This window comes from Lepidochelys olivacea (genome assembly GCF_965140295.1).
Source record: "Lepidochelys olivacea isolate rLepOli2 genome assembly, chromosome: 22".
In the NCBI taxonomy this organism is placed as follows: Eukaryota; Metazoa; Chordata; order Testudines; family Cheloniidae; genus Lepidochelys; species Lepidochelys olivacea.
This window is the reverse complement of record NC_140432.1, coordinates 12,892,767-12,919,419: the sequence shown is the minus strand read 5'-3', so window position 1 is coordinate 12,919,419 and position 26,653 is coordinate 12,892,767. Positions and strand designations below refer to the sequence as shown.

Sequence of the window (26,653 nt, the reverse complement as noted above, 5' to 3'; positions counted from 1 at the left end):
AAAATTGAACAAATAGTTTACCGTTAAGCAGTTAGCACCCTAAGGGCCCATTCTAAGGGCCCATTCCTGATCACCTGACCTATTAACATCCCTGTAGTCATAGGACATAAAGGGGAGTGAAGGGGTTACAGATTGTTGTAATAAGCCATAAATCCAGTGTCTTTATTAAGACCATGATTTTTAGTGTCTAGCGAAGTTACGAATTTAAGTTTTGAGGTTCGTCTTTTGAAAGTGTTGTGTACTTTTTTTGAGGATGAGGACTGATAGATCATATATAGCGTGATCACTTGGAGAAAAATATTCACCCATATTTGTCTTTTATCATTTTCCTGTTTGAGTTCATTCGAGAGCGTAGTGATTGTCTGGTTTCACGCACGTAGTTGTTTGTGGATATTATGCATAGCTTGTCTCTCTCACAAACAGAAATTGGGCCAATAAAAGAATTACCTCACCCACCCTGTCTCTAATATCCTGGGACAGACACAGCTACAACACTGGATACATCTGGAAATGTTCATTTCAAAGCATCTTCACTGAGGATGAGGTTGGGCAGAGGTTTCCAAGGAAGACAATTTGTGGTGGGTGGAAGTTTTATGAATGAAGGAGTACGGGAGGGTGGGGGGCACGCTCTGGCTTTGAGGTGAATCGTCAATGACATCCTTTTACTCAGCAGCCAGGAACTCCCCTACATCACTCTTACCCCCTTGCTCCTCCAAAGCCAAACCATTTGTATTTTATGTGCACCTGGCAGGTTACCCCAGTCTCAGTCGGAATGGGCTCAGTTACTAGAGTCTCAGCAGAAGTATCATGACACAGAGCTGCAGAAATGGCGTGAGATCATCAAATCCTCCGTGATGCTTCTAGACCAGGTAAGAACGGCATCCGCCAGCCACTTACCCCAGGAATTCCTATTACATGAAACTGGGTGGAACATTTCTACAGCCACCCTGCTGCCTGTCTAGATCCTTACCTACCCAGACTGTCTCTAGCTGTCCCCACATGCACATCATGACCCTTCAGACCCATCTTCAAACAGGACTAGCACAAGCAGGTAAGCTTTAAAACCTTCAAAGCAATCCTGAATTCCAGAGCTTCTCCTTGACCAAGTATCCTAGGCCAGACGGTGGATGTAGCATCAGGTCTGGAAGGCTTGGTGTTCACATCCCAGTTTGATCCACTCAGCTCTCCACAGTCCCATGGTAGAATAGACAAATTGACTCCCATGCAGCTTACTGAGTGCAGGTCTTCCACGTGAGACCTTAAAGATGGAGGGGATCTGCTCTGTGTGAGTATCAGAGATCCTTTAGGGTACTTTAGAGCAGGGGGATGATGTTTTTGAACACTTCCGCCCTGCCCCTACCTGTTTGCTGGTCGGTATCCACCCTCCCCCACAGAGAGGGGGCTGTATGTACAGACTTTGCAGTTCATAACATCTTTTGCTTCCAATATCGTTTTAATAACGTGCCTCTGTCAGAAACCTATGTCCTAGCTGTCACTCTGTGTCACTCCATCTGCCTGGCTGGCAGTGCACCTCTCACTCCCTGCCGCTTCCAGCCCCGGCACTCTGGTACCAAGCCAAGGAGTGCAACAGGAACGCCTTCTGCTAGCCTGTGGCAGGGAGCCTAGGTTCAAAACGCCAGCGCCTCCAAGACTTTACAGCAGCCAAACGCTCAGGGTGGTTTTTGTCTTGCAGATGAAGGATTCACTAGTAAACCTTCAGAATGGCATCGGGTCGCGCGACTATGGGTCGGAACCAGAGGAGAAACGGAAGCGTTTCCACTAACAGGGGCGAACACAGGAGGCCAGAGGATTGTGTGCAATATGTGTATATAGACCATATAAATATATATATACAGAATATAAATATATATATATATTATATACAGATTTTAAAAGAGGAAAAAAGCCTATGTACTGAGGAGGAGAAGCGTGGGTGCAGACCTCCAACACTGGCTGAACTGGAGCGTCTCTGGGGTAGGACTGGATGCGATGGTGGGGCTGTGCTTTCCCAGCACTGAGGCACTGTCCGGGAGAGTGCAGCTCTTGCTTACCTCTTCCCATGCACCTCTCTTCTGTGTATTCCTGGCTGTTTGTCTGTCTGTCTGTTTTAAAGGGAAGAATTGGTGCAAATGCCCCTCCCCCTCCCTGTCTGAGGGTACCTGAATGTTGAACAGGTATTTGAAGGGGACACTGTCAACTTCACCTTGCTCCATTGAGGACAAGAAGGATTTTGCTAGAAGACATGAGTCCCTTGTGAGAGTAGCCTACTGAATTGAGCAGGCTTTGACCCATGAGAATTCTCCAGGAAACTGTTCTCATTCAGTAGCAAATGGGGTTTGTTCTGAGCCCTCTGCGAGAATGCCATAGCAGGGGTGCAACTCGCCATTAAACTGGCCAGCCTAATTTTGCTGAGTGAAGCACAGAAACTGAACCAGGTTTTCCCAATGTAACATTTCACTTTTTATTACTAGAAGCTACATTAATGGCAAAGTAGAGGGGCGCTGACGTGGGTTGTTACTCAGTATTCCTGGATAAATCCAGACCCTGGCGTATCTCATTTAAGTCAGTGAATTTGGCCCTTTGGTTCTTTACCACTTGACAATGTCCCCTTTACATACTCTGTTTTCCTCGACCCTCCATGTGTTTGCGTCCCTGTCAATAAGCCACTCCTGTGCTAAGGAGCTGCGGCTGTGCTGAAAGGGCCATCTGTGCTCACCTCCCAGTCAGAGGCATGTAAAGCTTAATGGCTCTGACTTGATACAACACCCTGTTGTTTTTTTTCTTGTTGCTCACTATTTTTAACCCTCCTTCTGCCAAAAAAGATTATGATAATAATAATAGTGGGCTAGGTGAGGGCATTTGGCATGTACCAGTATCGACTTAAATACATCTCACCTCTGGTGGAAACTCACAAGGAGAGGGAGCAGCTTCCTTTTAGGAAAAAAAAGAAACCACAATTGCAATTAAACGGATTGAACAGATCTGTATCAGGAAGCCACGCACCCTCCCATTGCATCGCTGATCCCTGGAGATGTTAGAAGTGGGGTGGAAGAAAGGACGAGCCACACAGGTAATTGTCATTCATAGAAAGAAGGCTGTAAATGGGGCAAGTTTTGGTGCGTTTCCTGCTGCATTGCAGTGAACCTTTTTAGAATAAGAGTGGACCAGGGTTATCAGAAGTGGCAGCTACAGGGGCATTCATGCAGCAGGCAGCTCAGGCTGCAGAGGTTTGGTGCCGGGTAAATGTTGCATTTGTATTTATTTTTAAAAGTAATTTAAAATTATTAATTTTTAATGGTCGGGAATTTTAGCCTGGCAGAGGTCAAGAGAGGAAGCCTCAGGGTATGTAACGTACTGGGCTCGGCATGTTAGCTGGGCAGCTGGTGAGATGTCCGTCTGGGTTTGAATCCCACAGCAGGTGGGCCATGTTTTCTTTTGTCTTGGAGGAGCAGGAGAGGGACACAGTGAAGTTGCTGTGGCCTTGAAAATGCCATACCTGAGCCCATTGCTCTTGAGCAAGCTCCGGTGACTGGAGGAGACTAGAAGCAAGGGCAAAGGTGTAGACAGTATTATTGGACACACTAAACAAATGGGAACCCAATGCGGGTAGAGCCTGATCCTGAGGTACTGAGCGCACACAAGTCACACTGACATCAGAAGGACACTATGCCTTTATGTTGTGCTTTGCAAAACTGGATGAGTATCATTGTACTTGCTTACAGATGGGAAAACTGAATGACAGAGTGGTCACATGAGGTGTTTCAGTAGTCGAGTCAGGAGTACAACCCCATGTCATCAGTCCGATGCACTAACCCACGCTGCAGGCGATCAGCAGCTCTCAGGATCAAGCTCTAACAGTGGCACATCCCTTTGCGTGGTGAAAGGATAGAGGGAATTTGCGGTGGTGACTAACATGCTTCCCCATCTTGCCTTACCAGGTGGATTAGTTGGTCTGTGGACCCTCTATCTCCACCGTCTCTGACTCTGGATTTTTTGAAGCAGGCGAGATCACCTGACACAGCCCTGTTTAGGGGTAGTATTGAGTACTGGATGATCTAGCAGGTCTGTTTCATCTCTAGCTTCTGCGTGCGCTGAAAAAGCAAGGTGAGCAACTGGCCCTTCCTACACCATATGGCACTGGCCTACGCAGCTCTAGAAGGAGTTTGACTAAGCCATTTATCCACACACTCCTCCTGAAAATGTGCTAGCTGCCTAGTTTGTCTGGAGAAGTACTGAAGCTCTTTGTGGGGCTTGTTGGTGTCTTGCATGACTGGGACTCTTAAATTCAAACCATAACTATCTTAGCAGACTGCCCAAGAAGGGGGAGAAAGACAAGGCAAAGGACTGTAGACAAAAACATGCCCAGAAACCTAGGGAATGTTCTGCTTTATATAATTTATTGTATTTATGCTTATTTATTTAACTTAATGCTGCTTAAAACTGTACGTCTCCCTGGCATTTCCTGCCGGAGCTAGAAGCTGTTGCTGAAATGGGCAATGTAGAGTGAGCCTGAGCCCCGAGCACTGAGGAAAGAAGAGACCAAGGCTGGAAGTTGAGGTGGGGCAGTGCCCCCCTGCTGTGATGAGGCTGGGTTTGTGTCCTGCTGCTGTTCTAAGGACAGACGAGCCCAAACTCACTGGTGGGATCCAGGACCCTGGCTAAGGAAGGTTTTCATTTCTCTGTTACTATGGGTCTAGTTTTGATCAAGAGCCACAGCTTCCCTGGAAGAGTCTATTCCATCCAGCAGATCACAGGCCTACCCAACCTTGTGCTGCTATAGTTAAGCTACTGCAGAGTACTGTGTATTAATTCATAACCAATTTCAAACTGGTACAAAATGGTGTATCTTGAGCCTGCAAATTTGCAAGCTAGCCGTTAAGAGTGTCCACCCATGCAGAGACACCAGTTTAACATCCTATTGTTAGTGAAATCAATGCAACTGTACATATAGAGAAGCCCTTAGTCTCAGGAAGCTTTTCCTGGTCCACTGGCAACAATTCCTCTCTGGCTTTCAGCTACGTGTACCCTTTGTTGTCTCTTAGCTCTGCTTATCTAGCCTTTTTAAACTCAGACCCTCATCCTTTGCTTCTCTGCCCCAACTGCTGTGAAGAAAAAAACCCATTTCTTTGCCTCCCACATTCGGGGTTGAAGTAGATTATTTAATGTCGATAAGGAGCCAGAACTGACCCACACAAATAGCCTGGGATTAAAGAAGACTGAGAGTTAGATACCCAAATCCTATTGCAGTTCAATGGGAGTTGGGTGCCTAACTATTTTAGGGTCTTTTGAAAATTCCAGCCTGAGGTGTGCTTATGGTTAAGTTTTTTGATAATCTAGTGGAGGTTTCTAGTGGTAAAATGGAGACAGAGATAAATGGAAGGGAGGATACTGTAAGTACAGCTGAGGTGAAGGTTAGTTTTCACCCTGGGCTTTTCTCTCTGAGGCTCACCCTTTTTGACCAACCCTGAACACACGGGCAGACACATTTATTGCGGTGCTGACCTGTGTAGGGGAGGATCGTTTGGCACTCTGCCCCAACAGGCCCTCGTCCTTCCACTGTGAGTAACCAATCAGGTTCACAGGCAGAACAGTTTGGTTCGATTTTCAGTGTCTGACCAATTGTGAAATAGATTTTAAAAGGGTTTATCCTTCCACTCCACTCCCCTTTGTGCTGCAGCTAAAGCACCTGCCAGATACAACGTAAATAGCGAATGGCCTAAATAGTGCTGTGTGAGATGCTGCAGTGTTGGAGGGAGGGATAGAAGGGCAGATTGTCTGGGACACTGATTCTCAGCTCTAATCTTTCCGTATGTGGAGAAAGGAGGAGTTTCCTTGCTAAGCTCAGTTTTCAAACTTGGCTGCCTAAATTAGGTACCTACATTCTGCCCATTGGTGCTTACCTGAAAAGGGGTATTTTGGGCTGTAGTGTCCATACAGTGCCTGTGTTTGAAAACTAGGATCTAGTTACATAAACTCAAGACTTACTCCTTTGTAAAACAGACATCATCCTAAGGTAAGTGTGCAGTTCAGGTGTGGGCAAACGGGGCGGGGGAGGAAGAGGTGGAGGCAAACAAATACTCTGACTCATTTCAAAACTTTGGCATTAGTGGGAATGCTGTGTTCCTGTTAGAGTGGGGTGGAGAAAGAATGGAAACCATTTCAGCCTGTGTACTTGACTGTAAACCAACCATGCTTTTGGAAGGGTTCTAGACTTAATGTATAGTACAAGCCACCCCTTAGCTGGGAAGAATCATGATTAAAAAATGGGTTTAAAATACAGACAAGCAAAAATAAAAAGAATCAAGGTCACAAAACCTGAACCACAATTTTGAAATCAGCGTACATAGTAAGTAAATATTTTAATCTTGGTCTGTAGTTGTGAATGTCAATATCTAACCCTGACAGGAATGCTCCAGCTTTGACTACTTCGCTCTCTGGTAAAGCTGATTGCATGGTTAAATCGCACATGCCAATTTGAAAGCAGTTTCCGATCTAAGATCTCTCTCACTCAGTCTGTCTACACCAGAGCTGTAATTTGTAGCTCAAGTAGATATGCCCGTGTTACCTTGATCAGAGGTAGTGCAGGTATGTCTACCCGAGCTGGAAATTACATCTCCACTTCAGACAAAATCTGTGGGCAGAAGGGGTGCATCTCTACTAGAGTATAACCTTATACCCAAATTTAATTTTTAATGCAGAGTTTAAAAGGAAGAGATGGTTTTTGCTGCAGGCATAATGCATTGGCTTTACTGAGCCCTAACCTGAAAGCTACTTGGTGGAAATAATGCTTGTGTAACCAGCAGCAGCCTTTAAATGGACCCATTTTCCCATCCTAAATATAAACAAATAGTCAGGTAGAGTAAGCCAAATGCTTCTCTCATTTAGAGCCAGGCAATTATATGGATTCAAAGATTTACTTAGGTGTAAAGGGGACAGTTCAGCCTAATATTTCCTCTTAATGTATATGCTTAGTGGTTCAACAGCTAATTTTCCTAACCTATGTTTTTAGGAGTGGGGGGGTTGTTACAAATGGACAGCTGCAGTCAAGACCATAACCCCAGTTGGCTGATGTGCACTGCAGGACATTTTGTGAGGGGTCTGCAGTGATTCCCACGCAAGTAAAAAGGCAGGTCCAGCTCCTCATTGGAATGAAAGCAGTGATAGAACTGGATGTGGGTCAGGTAAGCATCTAAGAGATTGACTGCCTATCTTGGCAGCCCTCCAAACTGCTGGAGTGTGTTGAGTTGGCACAAATTCTCACAAAAATAGCCTCTCCCAGGGTGTGGCTCCTTTGCATCCAGTGTTGGCTAGAAACCTGAAGCACAACACCATGAACACTTACAGCATTGCCTTCAACTCATTCCCACTCTAGCTTCTCAGAACAGATGTGTGCTGCAATGCTGAGGCAGAGTGGGGGTGAACACTGGATACAATGGCAACCCTCAGTCTAAATTTCTGTGCATTAGAATGCTAATTACACAGGAGAGGATTCCTTTCCTACCAGTACCTAGGAGCAGGGCACTCTCCCCTCTCCTACAGGCTCAGAGTCCATTCCTCTTCATGGTAGATTTGTGTTCCAGGGCTTGGACACTCATCACCTGCCATGCAGCTAGCAGTACCAGAATGGAGAAGAGTTGGAGCAGGGCAGACTTTGGCTTTTCCATCAATCAGCACTGGAGTGTGGAATTAGAGGAAATCTCTTCTCTCCAAATCCAGCCCAAAGCTAAAAAGGCTAGTGTTTCTCTTACCAAACAAGCTGTTCAGTAGAGGTTAGTGTTGAGCATTTCAGAGGGTCAGTGTCTTTCACCTTCGCTCCAGGCCCAGCCGTCTCCAAGTGCTGCTGGAAAAAGTAGGGATACCTGAGGGGTGATCAGCTCTGTCCTCTTTGCCTTTTTGCGGACCCATCCAGAAGAGATGGGCTTTTCCCCCTGCTCGTCACAGGCTGAGGGTGGGGTTGTCTACCTATGAGATTCTAGTCATCTTGAGTGTGTCTCTTTCCAGTTGAGTTGTAGGCAGGTTATGAACATCCCGTGATAATTTGTACCAGCTTTGAGGGCAAGGTCTTAACTGATGATTGACAGGAAAAAAGCACAGGCACTGCATGCTCCATAGCTCACGCCCCTTCCACATGCATCCAGAACCAGCCTTCTCCAGAGAATACTTCAGTACCCTCGAGGAAGGGCCTTCCTTGCAGTAACTATTCTACGAGGCAGCGTTCTGGGCGCCTTACTGTAGAATTCTGCTGTATATTTTTGTCAGCGAAGCTGCTCTTCCTTCCCCCCCCTCAAACCCTGCATGCATCCTCTGTGGGTTTCATGTATTTCAGGCAGCTTGCAAGCCATTAAGTGCTGATTTGCTACCACAGATGGCTTCTTGGTGTGGTAGAATGTGAGGTCTTGAGAAGCGGGAGGGCCCTGGGTGTGAAATTACTGCCATGATGTTCTTTAAACAAGACTGTAGGTGGAAACCCCTAGACCAAAGTGTCTGGAATAACTAGTCTGCGAAATGACTACTGTGATGTAGTGTTTGCAGGAGAGAACTGTACTGAACATTCCTGCCCTGTCTCAGTCTGCTTGCAGTTTCTAAAGCATAGGTGAATCTTTTGTGCCATAACATGCTTTTTTCTAGATGTGCAAACCAGCCAAAATGGGGATACTCTCCCCCTCCACTTGCTCAGCCCTAGCTGAACATTCCCTTAACTACACAAGGAGAGCTAGCCCCCAAAACACATCTTGTAGCTACAGTGCTTGTAGGGCTCCATTTTCTCCCCTCCCTCACCTCTCTGCTGCAGGACAATCACCTCTTTTCTATCCTAATCTCCCTCTGTCTGAGATAGACTGCCCTGCTGGCCATTCCTTGCAGCAGTTTGTGTTATGCTATGAAAGGAATGTGTTTTATTTTGGTGGGGAAGGACTTTCCTTCTGGTGAAGGAATTGTATTTGCACACAGCTCAGGGAGGCTCCTCCTCCTCTGACAATTGTTACCTCACTCATTTTGGTCAGTTTCATTGCTAACATTAAAGGGCCAGCTTCTTGAATCTGATCTTTTGAGTTACAAAAAAGCAGCATCCAGAGCGGTGTAGGCATGTTCTTTTTCCAAGCGCCATCTAATTTGCCCTAGCAGCACTCGAATGTGGGAGACGGGTGGCTGCTGCTGCTAAGAAACAGCACCTTTATTCAGCAAAAGGATGGAGCTTGTGCCACATCTGTATCATTCCTGCCTGGGAGCCCCCATGTCTCCCTCCAACACTTAACAGAACAAACATGGAAGCACGAACCTGCACTCTTGCTACCGTACATTAATGGCACTTTTGCAATGTTACGAGTAGGTTGCAATGTGTTGTTTTTTCCACGGCTCACACTTCAAATGCTCCATGGCCAAGTAGTGCTGCTACATTCCTGGACTACCTTTCCCCACACAAGGGCCTGGATCCTGCAACCCTGACTCAGGTGAGTAATCCTTACTCTTTCAAATAATCCCCTTTGAGTAAGGATTGACTCACATCAACGAGAGTGGGTTGTACGATCATCCCCAAGGTGGGCATTTCCCCTCTGAGTAGTAACTCTAAACTGGGAGGGAGAGATACAGGCCAAGACTCACCTCTTTCTTGTTGAATGGTCTGTGGTAGTAACACAAACTCTGGGGCTGGGCCAAATACAAAAAGGAACAGCAGTTGTGTTTTGAGACGTTGTCTGGTTAACTGTAATAAACTTTGCGCTGTGCGCAAGGTGCGATAAAAAGATACTTACCTGCTAGGAAACTAGGAATTATAAAGGCTACATAGCCAAATCTCAATGTAAAGTAGCTAGAACAATGGAAGATACACTATGAATAAAAAAAGTATTGAACAAACAGAGTGACTTGAGTGTATTGTTTTTTTTTTATTGTCCTACCTAATTGTAAGTCTCCTATTTCCATATACACAGAGAGGGGTCTTTCCTGATGCAGGGGGCTGGGGGGGGAGGAGAGAAGAGAATCATCCTCCCAGAAGACACATTATCTTTGATTGTGCCTTGAGGCAATACCATCTTATTCCTGCCTCCCCCACCCCTTTTCAATCAGAAGATAGGGAGTCCTAATACAGCTTCCCCAAAAAATAGGTTCCCCCTATCAAAAAATACTTAAGGTAGCAGTGTCTGTCTATAGGAGCACTTCACAAATTACAGGGTAAAGACACACACAAGAGCATCTGGTTAGTTTAGAAAATCAGAAGGGCGTGGGGAATAAAACGTGGCCCTTCATTTACTCTAAGAGGGCTGCCGCAGAGCTTTAACAAATGGAGGTTAAGTGACTTGCCTCACGTCCCACTACACAGGGAGTGGGAGAGTCAAGCATGGAATCCTGGAGTCATGACACGCTTCCTCTGCTCTAGCTTCTACTGTTATGGTTTGAGGGTTAGTATTCCTCCCATAGTATTTTAGGCTGAATAAGATGGCCTAGGGAAAGGGAAAAAAACCCACACACTTCCAACAACCTAAATAAGGGATGTTCTTCCTCCATTTTAAACACTGGCTTCTAAGAAACCAGTGCCCAGTCTAAGGCATTGCTGATGGAGCATACTTAATCTATAGATGGGCTCAAGCTGTAAGCCTGGGATCTGGTGTCAGACACCCTGTGGGTCAGGTCTGTTTGGAACTGGGTTTTAGATTTACAAAAATCAGCGTATTCTGCAGCTCCTGATCCTAGTTGGGTCTAGGAATAACTACCACCTACAACTCTGGTTTGGACCTGTCTAACTTTAAAAATCACAACACAATTTATGCGTAACAAAGCAGAGGAATTCCATATGCAGAAAGCATGTCTAACTCAGTGAGTGCTTTATCTGTTTAGGAGCAAAGAGTGTAGCAGATTCATCTTAACTCTTGCAAGCTGTAAAAAGAGTCATTGCAGCAGGGGATATATCTGCTAAAAGCAAGAACTCCAAGTCATTCAGCAGCATCTCACCCTCATGTGCCACTTCTACAGATAGACAAATGCTTTCCCCAATAATCTCAGATTCTAAGACTACTGCTTCTCTGAATGGGAAACTTCAATCACCATGCTTAAAATGTTTTACATTTAATAAAGCCAAAACCCCCACCTTGCTATTGTATCTGCAATTGTTTATATACTGTGTTTATAAATGAAGCTTAAGAGAATTGCTCTGCAATAATAGATATCAGACTAACTCTGAGTATTCAGCATGGTGAATAATTACCACAAGAAATAATGCATTATTAAGGGCTATAGGAGAAAACCACCACTGTTTGCTTCTTGGTGGTGCAACTATCCAACCATGACTTTCAATTAGTTATAAAAAGTTCCACAAAATTCCAAAGCGGTCTCATTTTCCCATTTGGGAATAAACAGTCAGTTTCATTTGCTTGCTTACCTAACCCAGACTCACTCTCTCCTCCCTTCAGGGGCTCCAGCCTTTAACTTTCTTCCTGAAATTGGCAAAGTGTCCTCAAATGGGAGTATCATCTCCCAGGGCTGCTCTCCTCTGGTTGTTGCAAGACACAGTTTGCTTATCATGGAAATAACCAGTCTCAACAAGTTAACAGAGCAAGGTTAAGAGAGACAGAACTGACAAACAGTTGCCAAATTAAACAAACATCACTTCTTGGAATTGTTGCAGTTTATAGCAGGGAATCCTAAATTAGCAGTGGTACAGCCTGAGGGCATGGCTATTCAGGCTTGGCATGCAGCAAGCTGGACCTTAAATCTACATCACCATTAGCTTGCCTCGTGCTAACTGGCTGCGTAAATCCTGCTACCATGAGCTAAATGTTCTGGAGGTCAAAGCACACTATGGAATTTGTATTATGCAGGAGCAGGGTGTGCACAGCAAGCTTGTGTATGTCGATTGCTGCCCACTAATTCCCTGCATGCGGAGTGCTGTTGTACATTTTTCACAGCTCTAGGTTGCTATGAGCCTTCGGCTTCTCCATATCCTTGTCCTAGGTTTGCAACAGCAGCCTACACTCCAGGGCAGCCTTGAGAGCAAGCATTTGAATATGAGAGAGCAAGCATTGGGGTGGAGCGGGATTCTATTCTTTAATAATTAAAGTGTTCAGGCTTTATCAAAAGGTTGATCACAATGCTAAAATGACCTTGCTGATGGCCAGGTGTGTCAGGGTAATATGACAGACCCACGTGCTACATGCCAAATTAGCTTATTTTGCAAAGGAATATGGTGAGGGTAATACATTGTAGAATTTACAAGGCCATTCGCTGAGTGGGGGCAAAACTTAGGAAGGAGCAGTGCCACCTGAACCCCAACCCCCTTTGCTCAGCATGCTTCAAAGGAGAATCCTTTAGCAAATGGAGTCATGGAGCCAAAGTCAAGGCTGTGCAATGTCCAAGGCAAATGGAAGAAAGTTCACACTTTCCCTTATTTCCTTCTGGTGCCGTAGAGTTCTCCCAAACCTGGCTGGAGTGACTTGGTCCTTCCAACTTCAGAGTTCCTGCAAGGAACAGAATCCCCCCCCCCCCCCTTGTGATTAAGGCTTCCTTATAAGAGGCATGGTCTTGTGTACCATGATAAGAGGTTACTTCTGCTCACAGCACCTGAGAATCTGCACAGACAGCTGCATTGTTAAAAATGCAATAGTGCGTGCAATCAAACACAGAGATGGGGCTTAGAGTTCTAAACTTTTCCTCTGAGTCTTAATCTGAAAATAGAAATACTGCAGCATCTTTTGGAAATAGCAAAGGGGAGCAATGTTTACAAAACACTTCTGAAATAGCAACGGTTTTGTTTTTATTTTTTAATTGGGGAGAGATGGTCAGGGTAGCATAAACCACACCCAATGAGCAACCAGAGCCAGACCTCAGTTCCCTGGGGACCTAGGATGCATTAGAAAAATGCCTACAAAGTGAGAAGGGCTGGACTATGGACAGCAGTAAAGGAAGAATGGTTCAGCACTAGTGTGGGATTCTGGATTAACTGGCTGAAATGTGGAGATGGTTATTGACAGATTGGCATTCTTGACAATTTTTGCATTTCCTTTCAGGAACGCTGTATTTTGGTGTTTCTGAAACAAAATTTTCAGGGAACTCCAATTTGCTGGGAAATGTTGGTAAATCTCTTTGGCTCTCTTTCTGACTGAGAATCCAATTTCACTTAGCAGAGATCCCAAGGCTCCTACAGAGCAGGGAGCTTGCCACCCCTGAGAGGCCCAGCTTCAGCTGTGTTTCACTGGAAAACTGCTAAGCAGCTCTACAGTGGAGACGGGGTCCAATTCCCTGCCTTACTATAGGCTTGAGCGAGTCTCTGCCTCAGTTTCCCTATCTGTAACATGGAGCCCTGCCCTGCTTCACAGGGTGTGTGAGGAGAAATATATTAGTGCCCAGCTACTGCGGGGCACACTGTCTATGATACTGACATTCCTGGCAGAACAAGGCTAAGGCAAATCTGTGTCTTTTGCCATTAAGATTTTAAAAATAATCTTAATGCACCCATAAACTATACATGGGTAACTGCTTCAAGGGCCATGGTGGAAGTGTCGGACACAAAGCAAGCCTGGGATGCATAGCTTCCTACCCCTCATTTCTCCAGGACTTTTGTCAGGATGACATAACCATCCCATTTTATTGCACCTCTCCCCGGTGGTTTTAGGGTGTCCCATAAGTCAGGGAGCAGAATCAGCCATGTGCACAATGCACTGGCCACACCCTTGTTTTGAATCAAGTTTGTGTACCTTATTGCAGGTCATGGCCCATCTACCCTTGGCTACTCCTCCACAGGCACAGAGCAGTTTTCCTTGTTTTCCGACGGAATGGCGAGGTAGTCAGTCCTACAGATCGAAAGAGAATGCTCACCACAGGTAGAGAGCCCTGGGTGGGTGCTAGCTGCAAGCACAAGCTGCATTGCTTCAGTGGTAGCACCTGTTGAGAGTTGGCATCCTTTGAACATCCTGATTTTGAGGCACTGAGCACCTATAACATGTTAGCCCTTAACTGCCCTTGGCTGAGTAAAGCGCAGCGTGACGCTCACTGCAGAGAATGCCCCTTCCAAAAGGGTTTTTGGTGTGCTCCTTCCTCAAGGGCAGGTATGGAGTTTGACCCAAGATAGAGTTGTAGGAATATCCTCTCCCCACTCCCACTGCACACAAAGGGCCTGGTTATCCGACAGACATATGGAGGAGGGAAACGTACAGTGTAGAAAGTGGAACCACCCCCACGTGTGTCATACTGGAACTGTTTTTGCCTCAGTCTTTAAAAACTGTGAGTGAGGCTTATGGTCATGAGTTAGGCATAGTGCAGGTAGGTCCTGAGAAAGTCTCCCCTACCCCTTCTGACAAGGTGCCTTACAACACCCCAGCTATGCACAGCTTGGCCAACATGCCTTCACTCCGAGTTGTAACGCTGTTCCTTGCTAACCTAGTCTAACCTCTCTCAGGAGAGGCTCAATCCTGCAACCTTTCTTTCACAAGGACTCCAAGATGCGGCAACAGAAATGAATACAAGATCGAAATGTTTTCAATGGTGGCCAATCCCCTGGTGAACCCTCTGACCCACACCTCAGGGTTTTCTGCTGCAGGTGAAACGCTTGCTCAGGTGTGGAGGTCTGTAGGATTTTTACTTACGCATTTTCCTGGACAGTCTCCTCTGCTTTGGAAACCTTCCTGTAGCAATAGACCATTTCTATCAGCAGCCACAAGGTGAGGAAAACCAGGAGAATATACATCATAATTTCAGATATGACAGATGTGAAATCTTCTCCAGCTGTTGGGGAAACAATTAAAATAAGTCACTGATCTCTTTGAAATTCAATTTTGTATTGCACCATCCTCTAAGAACCAGCCCTCTCCTCTTTTCACCTAGATAGAGTTCCCGGCAAGAATGAGCAACAGAAGATACAGGGACTGTCAGCTTAAGCACCTCTCTTATTGGAACTAAGGCCAGCAGGCTCTGCGTCTGCTGCAGAAAATGGGGGCAGGGTCTCCACTGCCATTTGAATGAGTAGCTCGGAAGCAGCTTAGGAAGCTGTAGCTAAATGAAGACAGAGCCTGCCAATACAGTTGCATGTCACCTTGAACTGCAGCACCTGCGCAGAGGTCTTCTGCGCCTATCCCCAAACCAGCTGCCAGAAGTGGAGGAAGAATCTCAACCTGGTCTGAGAGGGGCAGGGTTTGGATATAGGGAGACTTCCATCAGCTGTTTCACCCTGCATGCTTGTGAAAATATTCATGTGCTCAAGCTTGCCACTAATTCCAATCATGTTCTCCTCAGAGCACACACATGGATGCATGTGCACCCCAATTTTAGCCCATCTTATCCTGGATGCTTATTTGTTTCCATGGTGCTCTATTTTTCCAATCCCTGATGCATTGCTAGATGTCCTGCACAGTAATGAGGCGACCACTAGAAATTACAGAATCAAGAGGCTTTTAATGGTGGCCAAGAACTAGCAGGACGTGGAGGGGAGAAGACAGATAGAGGGTGGAAATCCTGGCCCACTGAAGTCAGTGACACCACTCCTACTGCGGTAGAGCGTGGCCAGCATTTTAGTGATTGAGGGGGAAAAGGCACGTGAAGAAAAGAAGAGGAATGCACAGTTGGAAGCAGGAAAGAAACAGACAGATTGAGAGCAATCACACGGGGGGAGGGAGGGAGGGAAGCCATCACCAGTTCGTCAACTGCACTGCTGCTTCTCCCTGCTAGAACTGAGAGCCACTAGGGAGTGGTGTGTGCACTGAGCTGGACCACAGGAAGCCCACTGCACTCCCTGCTTTGGTTCCCCTGCCCAGGAGCTGCTGGGGGAGCCCAGCTTGTTTTTACACCTTTCAGGACACATTTGAGCTCCACAACAAGGAATACAGCCAGCACAACAGGTGCAGGGTTTCATGTGTGAGCCTGGGTCAGTCCTGTTGTAGGAAAGCGTGGCTGGGGAAACAGAAGTATCTGCAAATGACCTATTAGTTGGCAGCTTCCCCACCCCTCACCAGGGATACCACTGAAAAGAGCACTGTCTGGTTTGCTCTAGACTTGGTCCTTGGCAAGGCAGGTCACACCCAACAGTTCAAGGCATTTCCACCAGTCTTCCATACCCTCCTCTACCACAGTGAGATGGATCAATCTGGAGCTTGTGAAGAGCGGGTGATGAATCTCAAAGTCAAACTCCCGGGTGACATTACAGGTGTAGATCCCTGAATCATTCAAAGTCACATTTAATACAGTGATGGACACGTCCTGCATATCTTTGCTCCCGTTCCACTGTAGCCGGCCACTGAAGCGGCTTGGAAATTCATGGTGTACTTTTCTGTATTCATAGATCTGTAGAGAAATGGGGGCCAGGGGGGAGATCAACATTAGTCACCCAGCCATTTGTTGGGTGCATCCTACTCCCCACCCTGGGATTCCCCTCTAGCTAGTGACAGATCCTAACTATCAGATGGTTTAGAGTTTCTCTTCCTGAAGCATTAGGTGTTAATACTTCTATAGTGCTCTTCATCTGAAGATCTCAAAACACTATACAAAGAGGGCATATGGAATTATGTCCATTATACAGGTGAGGGAAAGGAGGCACCAATAGGCAAAGTGACTTGTCCAAGATCAAAGCAGGTCAGAGGCAGGAATGGAACCCTTATCTCCCAGGCTAGTGCTTAATCCATTGAATCATGCTACCATGTTACATACAAACAAGTGTTTATAAGCACTGGAAATTGTAGTCCAAACAGAGGTGTTGCAAGAGAAAACAAAAAGTGTGGTATGATAAATGTAATGACTTATTTACACAGCCATGGGCATTGGAGGCCTTATCTTCACCCTGCTCTGAACTGGGCCTCCCTTTCTACACTCTCAGCTTTATGAGCTTAAGTTGTTCTGCACTTGAGGTCATTTTGAGGACTTTGTGTATCCATAGAGCAGGTACTTGGGTGTCTAATTGTCCTGACTTGTGCCCACAAATAATTGTGGATGCAAAACTGCACCTGCTACTATTTGCACCCACAAGAAAGGAGGCAAGTGTTTACAAATCAGATTCACCCACTCTACGGACAGGCATATGGACTGCCTATTAGAAGCATGTGAGAAGCTCTGTGCAGTGGTTTAGGAGGTTGGTGACCCTCTGAGTCCCTAGTGGACAGCAGTCTATGCCATTAAAACACCCTGAATCACACTCATTTGTGTACTCAGGAGGTAGGCCAATCCTGAATTCCCCTCATCTTTCAAAGAGGTCCCTCCAGATCAGAGCTCAAAACAGTGGGGACGTATTTGGAACTTGCTATGCCACTAGCTTGGTTTTCTGGATGACACAGACTTTAATTCTTCATATGAACATATGAAAATATGAAAGAGCTGCATATTTTCAGCCCTCCAAGTGCTCAGGACTAAGAAATAGGTGGCTTCTTTTCCAGGATATCCACATGCATCTATTTTAACTTATTTAGAAGGAGAGTTTCAACATCCTCCCAGACAGAATTCAAAGGAGCACACAGATATTCAAGAAGCACAGTTAGACTCAAATGATGGAGTAACTTTCATAAGGATGTCACTGTGCCATCATCATTAAAAGGGCAGGTGACAGAGCTATGTAGCGCTAAAGCCTGATCTCTATGAATAAAATGGCTATAATTCCATGGACTTCAATGGGACAAGGTTTGCTTATAGAGAAGCATCGTTTGGCATGAAGGCGAGATCTCTGGGTTAAATTCTGAGATCAGGAATTAGGACTCAGGTTCTATTCCTGGTTCTGACATGGCTTTCATAAGTCTCAAAATTTATATTGAGACGGTTCAGCCAGCTAACTGGCACATCATAGAACAAGTTGTGGCAGTCCAGCCTCCTATCCAACCATGCATGCCTCGCCCCTGTTTGGCAGTGTGCAGCACTACCCTGAAGTCAAATGGTGACGTTTGAGCAAAGACAAGTTACTGTATTGTGGCTGCTGCTCTGGCAGTCTCAGTCAGCAGCCTGTCTAGGCTTTCCTAGTGTAGGATCTGGGTCCTGGGCGAAACATGGCTGCTGCCTTCTCCTGTAATTAGGGTAAAGCAAAACAAAATTAGGCAAAATGCACAATGTGGCACTCTGCCACTGACCAACTCTATAACTTTGGGCAAGTCAGTTCACATTTTGGTGCCTGTTTTCCCCTCACCCTTCAGCTGCCTTTTCTATTTAGGCTGTAAATTCTTTGGGAAAGGGCCTGTGTCTTACTAGGTGCATGTACAGCACCTTGCACAACATGGTCTTGAACACAGCTGGGCCTTCTGAGTGCTGCTGCAGGACAAATAATCACCACTGATCCATACATTGAGTTGTTAGGGGGAGATAGTTACAAGAATGTGTGTCAAGTGTCATATAAATGAAACCACTGTAGGGCAAGGATGAAGTTAAATAACTTAAGGAGCATTGTCATCTTTATTATGTGAGTGGCCTCTGGACATTTCAGTCTTCCTCAAATTAACCTTCAGATGTGACACATAGATATAACCCAAATTACACTTGCTTTTCTTAGTTTCCTTGTGTGACCTTCACTAAAAACATACTACAGAAACAAAGTTCACGTTCTCCCAGGGCTTTTTACCTCCCTCCCCCCATACCGTCCCTGGGGTTTTTCCCCCACACTAGGGGCTATGGTAGCATGAGTTAGGTTAGCAAATATACATACCAGCTCATCTTTCCCCCCTTCAGTCTTGTAGAACCATTCCACCACAGTGCTTGCAGAAACTTCTTCTCTTTTCATGCAGGAGATACAGAGCAGCTTCATGTGAGTTCCTTGGACAGCCTCTGTCTCTGATGGGACTTCCACACAGACTGGAGAACAGACACCAACTGAGACCATGGGGACAGAATAGCAGCAGGTGGAGAGAAACATCCAGAGAGACACAGAGAAAAAAAACAAATGATCAGTTATTCAGGTCTCTTATTATAGACACTGTGCCAAGACAAACAATGTTCATAAGGTGGGTCTTGCACTTTTCTTGTGGGGCAGGGGGGTGGACTAAGATACCATCCCTTGTCCCTGCTCTTGGGTGCCAAGAGCCCTACTAGTGGCCTGGAAAGGTGATAGAGAAGAAAAGCAGGGGAGGAGTCTGCTCCTCACCCCAGGAGGTTTCTTACCCTCATCCCCTTTAAATGGGGATACCCTCACTCCTTAGACCGGGGGAAGACCCTCCCTTACTTCAGTACTCTGGTCTTCACACCACAGCTCTAATCCTCCTCCTCCTCGCAGGGGGTTTTATTAGGTTCTTGACAGGGCCTTAATTGACAACAGGTGCTCCAATTAACCTGTAGCAACCCTCCCTAGTCTATACAGAAACACGCCTTAATTAGCCTAGGGCTTATATATTTCCCCTCAAACACTCTACCACTGCTTCCTGGCCCTCCTGTATCACACATATAATAAACCTCAGTGGAAAATCCTCTGATTTATTACTACTGCTCATTGACAATGGATAAAAGTCTAAACTGGCAAGTTGTACAAACCTTCCTTCTCCAAGCTGAACTATATAAGTATATAATAATTAACATGTGATTTCTGCAGGCAAATTCTTCTCAGCAGCAGCTGCTTTGCCACATTTTAAGTCCTTTTTTAGACTAATTAATGCTCCTTTAGAGAGGAAACAACCTAATACATTCTCCCCTGCCCACTAACACTTGAGCATGTAGAAAATGCTCTTACAGCATTTACTGAATTCTGTATTAGGACAACCTCTGAATCCAGCCTCTAGGAGCAATTGTGGTTGTCATTTTTATTTCAGCATAAGAGGCTTGGAGTCAGGCAGAATTGGCATCTGGGTAAACTATAGATTCTGTGTGTATGCTAGCCAAAAAGGCGTTCAATTAGGTCAACACAAAAATTGGCAGGTGTAAAATATTTCCCTCTGTACCAAGACAGAATTCTCTTCTGTGTAGCTAGGCACTACAGACGCCTACTCATCAAATGCTGCTATGACATAATGTAAACCCATGCTGCCCTGGCACGGGCAATATCATCTGTAGTGTCTGCTTTGTATATGACCATATATGTCTTCATTCTATCAAGACACTGACTGACTAACACCTTCATCCTCTTTCCTATTCATGGGGTCTGGGCTTGCCTTTTGCAGCTGATCCACCTTAATTAAATATTATTTGGGCTGACAAAAACCTGCACCTCCCCCCGTAGTCCTGTGGTTAGGCTAGATTATGAGAGCCAGGGGTTTAAATTCCCCACTGTGATGGAGGACTGCAAAGAGCCTTGTCTCCAACAACCCAGGTGCATGCCCTAGTTTTTGGTGTAGAGTGATGGGGTGCGTCCTTGCTTTTGCTTGTAGCTTGAAGTTGTTCCGCATTAATTAAATATTGCTTGGGCAAAAGCAAAGACACCACTCCCTCCAGAGTGCAGGGATTTGGTTATGTCCTTGGGCTGTGGAAGAGGCAGGTTCACATCTGCTGTCTATCTGCCTTAAGAAGGGCTGTGGATTGATGTTGAATGCAGCCCTGGTGGGTGTGTCCGGGTCTTTGGGGAATAGCGGGGTGGGATGGGGGGGTCCATAACTCTTGACTGTGGAAGCTGTTCCACATACATTAAATATTATTTGGGCCAGCAGCTTGATAAGGCTTCCACTGTAGTCCAGTGATTAGGTAATGAGCCTAGGGTGTCAGAGATGTGAGTTTGAATCTTGCCTGGTGTGTGTGTATCCCTGGACCTGTCTGTAATAGCGAAGCTGTTCCACTTTAGTTAAATATGCTTTGGGCCAGTCTCACAACTACCCTCACTCTCTAGTCCAGTGGTTAGGATACTCGCCTGGGTTGTGGGAGATCCTGGTTCAAATCCCCCAGCTGCCTATTCAGCAGGGATTTGCACAGGGATTTCCTGCCTCCTAGGCGACCGTCCTTTGGGTGGGCCATCCTTGTCCGAAGCCCCTCTCTTTCTCAAGAGGCCGTTGTCTTCTTGGGACGGAGAGGGGATTCGGACAGGGATCGCTCGCCAGCGACTCTCCCCAGGAGGTGGCGGCCCCCAGTTCACACCCCTCAAAAGAGCAGGGGAGTGCCCTGGGGTCTGCCACAACCTGGGCGTGTATCCTGATCAGGGTGGACAAGAGTGAGAGGGGGGTTTTACTGTAGCGCAGCATTGCCTCTTTAATTAAAAAAGTAAGAGGCCCTGTGCCAGGCCTCTTGCTCAGCTAGGAGGGGCCTCCTCTCACCCACCAGGGGCCCTCCTGTCCCACTGAGCGGGGATTTGAACCAGGGTCACCCACAATCCAAGCGAATGCCCTAACCCCCGTACCATAGAGGGACTTGAGAGCTTACCTTGCTCCGGTTAATATATAGTAAAAGTGTAAGGCTGGAGCAGTAAGAGATTAAGTCACTCACCCCTTCTCAACCAACACAGCAGGGATTTGAACCAGGGTCACCCACAATCCAAGTGAGCGCCCTAACCCCCGTACCATAGAGGGACTTGAGAGCTTACCTCGCTCCGGTTAATATATAGTAAAAGTGTAAGGCTGGAGCAGTAAGAGATTAAGTCACTCACCCCTTCTCAACCAACACAGCAGGGATTTGAACCAGGGTCACCCACAATCCAAGTGAGCGCCCTAACCCCCGTACCATAGAGGGACTTGAGAGCTTACCTCGCTCCGGTTAATATATAGTAAAAGTGTAAGGCTGGAGCAGTAAGAGATTAAGTCACTCACCCCTTCTCAACCAACACAGTGGGGATTTGAACCAGTGTCACCCACAACCTAAGCGAGCCCACTTTCCCCCATACCATAGATGGACGTGAGAGCTGCCTTTGCCCTAGTTAATATACAGTTAAAGTGGAACACTTGCGAGGCAAGAGATCAAGGTCCCAACCCTTCTCAACAAACAGAAAGGGGGTTTGAACCAGCAGCTCACTGGCTTGGGGGCAAGCAACCAACCCACAGGACCACCAAGGGAGTCATAGACAGGCACTGCCCCGATTCTCATGTAATAGTTACTGAAAGGGGCCCACCTGCAACAGAAAAGACAGAGGGAGAGCCCACATCCCACAACCTCCTAGCCAGGCACTTAGGTTGAAAGATAAGTAAGTGCTCAACTGACTTCTCTTCAAGAAGAAATGAGATAGGAACCACCAACCTCCCACATGCTGGGCATACCCTCCAACCACTGGACTACCCAGACCTACTTGCTCTGCATTTGCCCCAGTGAATATGTAACCGAACGTGACCCTCCTTCAACAGAAAAGACTGAGAGAGCCCCCACCTGGGAAAACCTCCTAGCCCAGCACTTAGGCCATTCACCTGAGAGGCAGGAGATCAAGGTTCACATCCCTTCTCAGCAAGAAAAAAGGAGCTTTGAACCCCCATGCTGAGCACACACCCCAACCACTAGATTACACAGGGCAGCTTGGTGGATTTGTGGCCCCATAAACATCGAATGTAAGTGGAACAGCTTCAGTAGAAAAAAAGTGAGGCAACCCAGAGAACACCTATGAATCCAGCAGCTGGATATTCATGTTCAACGTGCTGTTTAAGTCCCTCCTCAGCAAGCTGGGGGAGGAGTTGAACTAGCATCACCCACACACTGGGTAAGTACCCAAACCACTGGACTGCAGAGGGATTCACAGCACAAGGCTGGCCAGTTACTACTTCATGAAAGTGGCGCAGCTCCGACAAGCTATAAAGAGCAAGCCTCCTCAGGCCGTCCTTTACTTCAGTATTGGAGCTCATGCTTGAGCGAATGCAGAGCTCTATTCAAATCCCTGCTCAGCAGGTGGGGAGATGGAAATTGACCCAGAGTCTTCCCCTCCAAGGTACTGATCTCTGCTTGCCAACCATGGCCAGGAACCCCTCAGGTGACTTAGGTGCCTAACCCATTTAATGTGAGATGATTAGGGACCTGCCAAATGCCCCACAAAACCACCCAGGGGGAAGGCGGCAGAGGTCTCCTGTGTAACTTTTAATCTTGTGGTCAGGGGCCTCACCTGTGATGTGGAGGGAGAGGGGCCCTGCTTCAGGTTCAGCTTGGAAAAGAGACAGTTAAGTTTGGCTATGATAGAGGTCTGTACAATCACGAATGCAGTGGAGAAAGTGAATAAGGATGTGTTATTTGCCCCTTCAAACCATGCAAGGACCAGGCATCACCCACTGAAATTTTTAGTAGGCAACAGGTTTAAAACAAACCAAACACAATACTTCTTCATGCAATGCACAGTCAGCCTGTGGAAGTGGTTGCCAGTTGATGTGGGGTAGGCCAAAACTATAAGTGGGTTCAAAAAATGAATTAGAAAGTTCGTGGTGAATGGGCCCATCAATGGCTATTAGCCAACATGGTCAGAGATGCAGCCCTGTGCTCTGGACATCCTTAAGCTCTTGCCAGATGCTGGGAGTGACCAACAGAGGACGGATCGTTTGATAATTGCCCTCTTGTATTCATTGCCTTGGAATCATCTGGCATTGGCCAAATGTCAGAAGACAGGATACTGGGCTAGATGCATCATCGGTCTGATCCAGTATGGCCGTTCTTATGTTCTTAATTTCCCCCTCTGACTGATGGGGAGAAGGGCTTTGTAAAGGGCTCACCTACCACCTGGGTGAGTGCCCTAATCATGGGGTCCTAGGCTACAGTGATGGGGGCACCCTCTGGGTTGCCTCTTGAAGCCATACCACTTTAATTAAATATTATTTCAGCCAGATAATGGGTGAGACTCCCTCTCTAGGCTAGCTTCTTAGGTGGGCTGTGAAGAGCTATTGGTTCAAATCCCCTTTCATTGAATCTTAGGGTTAGAAATGACTGCAAGGGTCAAACCTTTCTGCCTGCTAAAAGCGGGGGGTTGAAGAGTGATCTGTTGCAGCCATATGTGTGCCCCGATTATATAGATATAGCTTCATTAAGCCAGGATTTCAGTACTGTGTTGCTCTGGGGTAAATATTGGGACTAGCATGACTAGGTCCCTCTGGTAGTTTCCCATTCAGATTGTTGACAGCACCATTGGCATAAGCACTCATGGGAAAATCCAAAGAACATGTTGGACGTTTCTTGGCACCAATGAGACATTTCCAAAAAATATAGAAAAAACCGTATGTCCACATTGGTAAAAGCAGCAACAAACAACCCGCTAGCTTTCATAAATAAATTGAAATAACTGCAATAAAAATTCTCTGATTTCATAAGTAAATGGAAATAATTGCAACAAAAATTCTCTTTGATTTACATGAACCACACATCAATCCATATGGGCTGCATGCTTTCCGTTTACATGCTTTCAGCCCTCAGGAACAATTGAATGTTACATCGACATATATAGTATATTAAAACAAGAGTAAAGAAGAATAAGTAAAGCGCACACAATCACGATAGAAAAACACGGTTTCTGTATAAGGCCACTTAATAATACCCTAATTGATGCAATTAACTTAATATCAATGCCATTTCCTTCTCTCTGTCAACCAAACTTAAAGCCGCTATTAAGGCTGGATTTTATTTGAGCCCGCATTCGAGGAGGCTCTCTGGGAGAAGCATGTCTTTAGAGAAACAGCCAAGCTCAGCGTTGCTTGGAGGAACCCGATCCAACCCCACAAAAGAACGGAGGCACCTACCCCATAGAACCAACAGGACTGAAGAGACACAGAAACCCGTTGCGAGAGCAGCCATGATTCCCAGCGGGGAATGGTTCTCAGGCTGGATAAAGGCTCTTTCCAGAAAGGATCCTCCGCCTGTGCCCAGTGCACCAGGAGATCAGGCTGCCGGCTGATCCGTGCTTGTCTGCTGTGATCGGTCAGCCGGGACCAAGCTAGGGACACGGGGAGGCGGGTGTGCGAGCAGGGAGCTCAGTGTCATTTTAAGATGCCGTTTTCGTGTGGCAAGAAATCCATGCAAGAAGCTGGCTTGAGCCCCAAAGGGGCTGGCGTCAGCACCACGGACAGGTCCCCGGGAGCCGGATCACTCCCCCCCCCAGCCCCCCGCACCGAGCGAAATCCTGGACAGCTCCACTCAGGAGGCGCGGGGCAGCCTTGCTCCCTGCCGGGGTCGGGTGCAACCCTTCCTCCCCCCGCTGCTCCCGGCCGGCGGTGGTAGCTAGGAGCAGCGCTCCCTGGAGCGGGAGGCTGGGCGCACGGCACCCGCGGCTGAGTGCCGGAGGGACCGGCTAGGCGCTCGCCTTGCAACAGCCAGGGCCGGGGGGGAGGGGGGTGGAGGCAGCTGGGTCCCCCCCCCGCGCTCCTCCCACATCAGATCCGCCCCAGAGCCCGGATCCGGCAGGGTCCGGCGCAGCGGCGGCCGGGCTGGGCGCGCCCCGAGGCTGGGACCAGCCGGCTGGAGGCGCGATGTTCCCCGCCCCCCGCGGCGGGCCAGGCGCGGGCCCCTCCCTTCCTCGCCCCGCCAGAGAGACAGACGGCAAGCGGCGGCCTCCCGCCAGACTCATGATAACGCCAAAGCTTCCGAGCTCACGGCGGGGGCTCCCCCCCGCGCCGCCCCGGCAGAGCAGTCAGGCCTCCCCCGCCGCCGCGAGACCCTTTGCCGGGGACAAGCCACGCGCTCCGCGGTCAGCAGAAGCACGGAGAGTAACCCGGGCAGGGGAGGAGGGGGGGGGGTGCTGCGCCGCAGCCCGCGCTCCGGGCTCATCTCTGGCCATCGCCAGCAGCGCTGCAAGGACTTGGCGCTTGCACGTCACGCCGCGTGCCGTTAGTTTCATCGGCTGGGACGTTTCCCCTGCCTGGGGCTTTTCACCGGGGGCTCCAGGGTCAGCCGAAAGATCACTAGCTTTGCATTTGTTCTTCCCCAGCTGCCCTTACATGGCAGCTTCGCAAGGAGAGCCGGAGATGGGAGCGTCACCCGTCCCAGCCCCAAAATAAAGCTGGGGGGAGGAGACATGAGATATTTATCCACTGGCAGGACACAGGACGTCCTCTGCCTGTGAGGAGCTTAATACTAGCATCTGGAAGGCTTTGAAGGTCATTAATGTAACAGTAGGAAATACTGGGAAATCCTCTCTTCTCATGTGTCAGCCTGTTCCCCAGCAGTTAATGCCAACAGCAGGCTGGGCTCTCTGCTCTTGGAGGGGAGCCACAACACCCACAACGTATTCCTCCAACTCTGAAGGGCACCCAGGGTCACAGCTGAGCAGATCTGGGAAAAGCGGATGCTCATTAAATGCTCCCTCTCCCTCTTTCTTTTTTAGTTTCCCTGTTTTTTTCTTCTTGGAAGAGGCAGGTTAGGGAGCAGCTGCTCCTCTGGCAGCAGGATGAGAAGCATGGTCCTTTTAATGAATCCTACTGCACCCAGAATAATAGGCATAGTTTGACTTCTGTGTGGGGAGGCAGCTCCAGTCAGGCCAACAAGGCCACATGTGTGTGCGGGGGGAAATTCCACACCTGCCCAAAGTTCCACCCTGCCTCCCTCTGCCCATGCCCAGAATAGAAGGGCAGAAGGGTAAGTTCCAGTCACTGAAATCTAATATGACAGGTATTGGGGCATATCAGTTTAAATCAGGTTGGACATATCTTATAATCCAGAAGGATTCCCCCCAAAACACTATAAACATTGGCCCTGATTTAAGAAGCTATAGTTTGGAGTTCATCTCCACTCTCTCAAATGCAGCTGCCACAGAGATGGAACAGAGCATAACCAAACCCACTACACAACAAGCGTAGCACTGGAATTGTAAAAATTCATAAAAGGGCAATACAAATTATTAGGGGTATGGAACGGCTGCCATATGAGGAGAGATTAATAAGACTGGGACTTTTCAGCTTGAAAATTAATA

The 26,653-nt window shown here is 47.3% G+C and overlaps 2 protein-coding genes across 5 annotated transcripts in view; one reads left to right on the top strand and one right to left on the bottom strand.

The window, feature by feature from the left end:
- The window catches only part of GRAMD1B (GRAM domain containing 1B), a 226,579-nt gene extending 217,556 nt beyond the window's left edge, over nt 1–9,023 (top strand). For all 4 annotated transcript variants that reach the window (XM_084611625.1, XM_084611624.1, XM_084611626.1 and 1 more), the window contains 2 exons: nt 752–869; nt 1,694–9,023. In XM_084611625.1, coding sequence (XP_084467751.1) covers nt 752–869; nt 1,694–1,783 — 208 coding nt within the window. In that variant the 3' untranslated portion in view covers nt 1,784–9,023. The remainder of the gene's footprint in view (nt 1–751; nt 870–1,693) is intronic.
- Nucleotides 9,024–9,857: 834 nt separating this feature from the next.
- On the bottom strand, nt 9,858–25,611 carry SCN3B (sodium voltage-gated channel beta subunit 3). Its single transcript, XM_084611629.1, has 6 exons — nt 24,489–25,611; nt 18,593–18,756; nt 16,035–16,260; nt 14,571–14,709; nt 13,683–13,778; nt 9,858–12,446 (listed from the first exon to the last, which is right to left on the bottom strand). Exons 1-5 carry the CDS (start codon nt 24,541–24,543, stop codon nt 13,715–13,717), a joined length of 648 nt encoding a protein of 215 aa, XP_084467755.1. The 5' UTR covers nt 24,544–25,611; the 3' UTR covers nt 9,858–12,446; nt 13,683–13,714.
- Nucleotides 25,612–26,653: the final 1,042 nt, after the last annotated feature.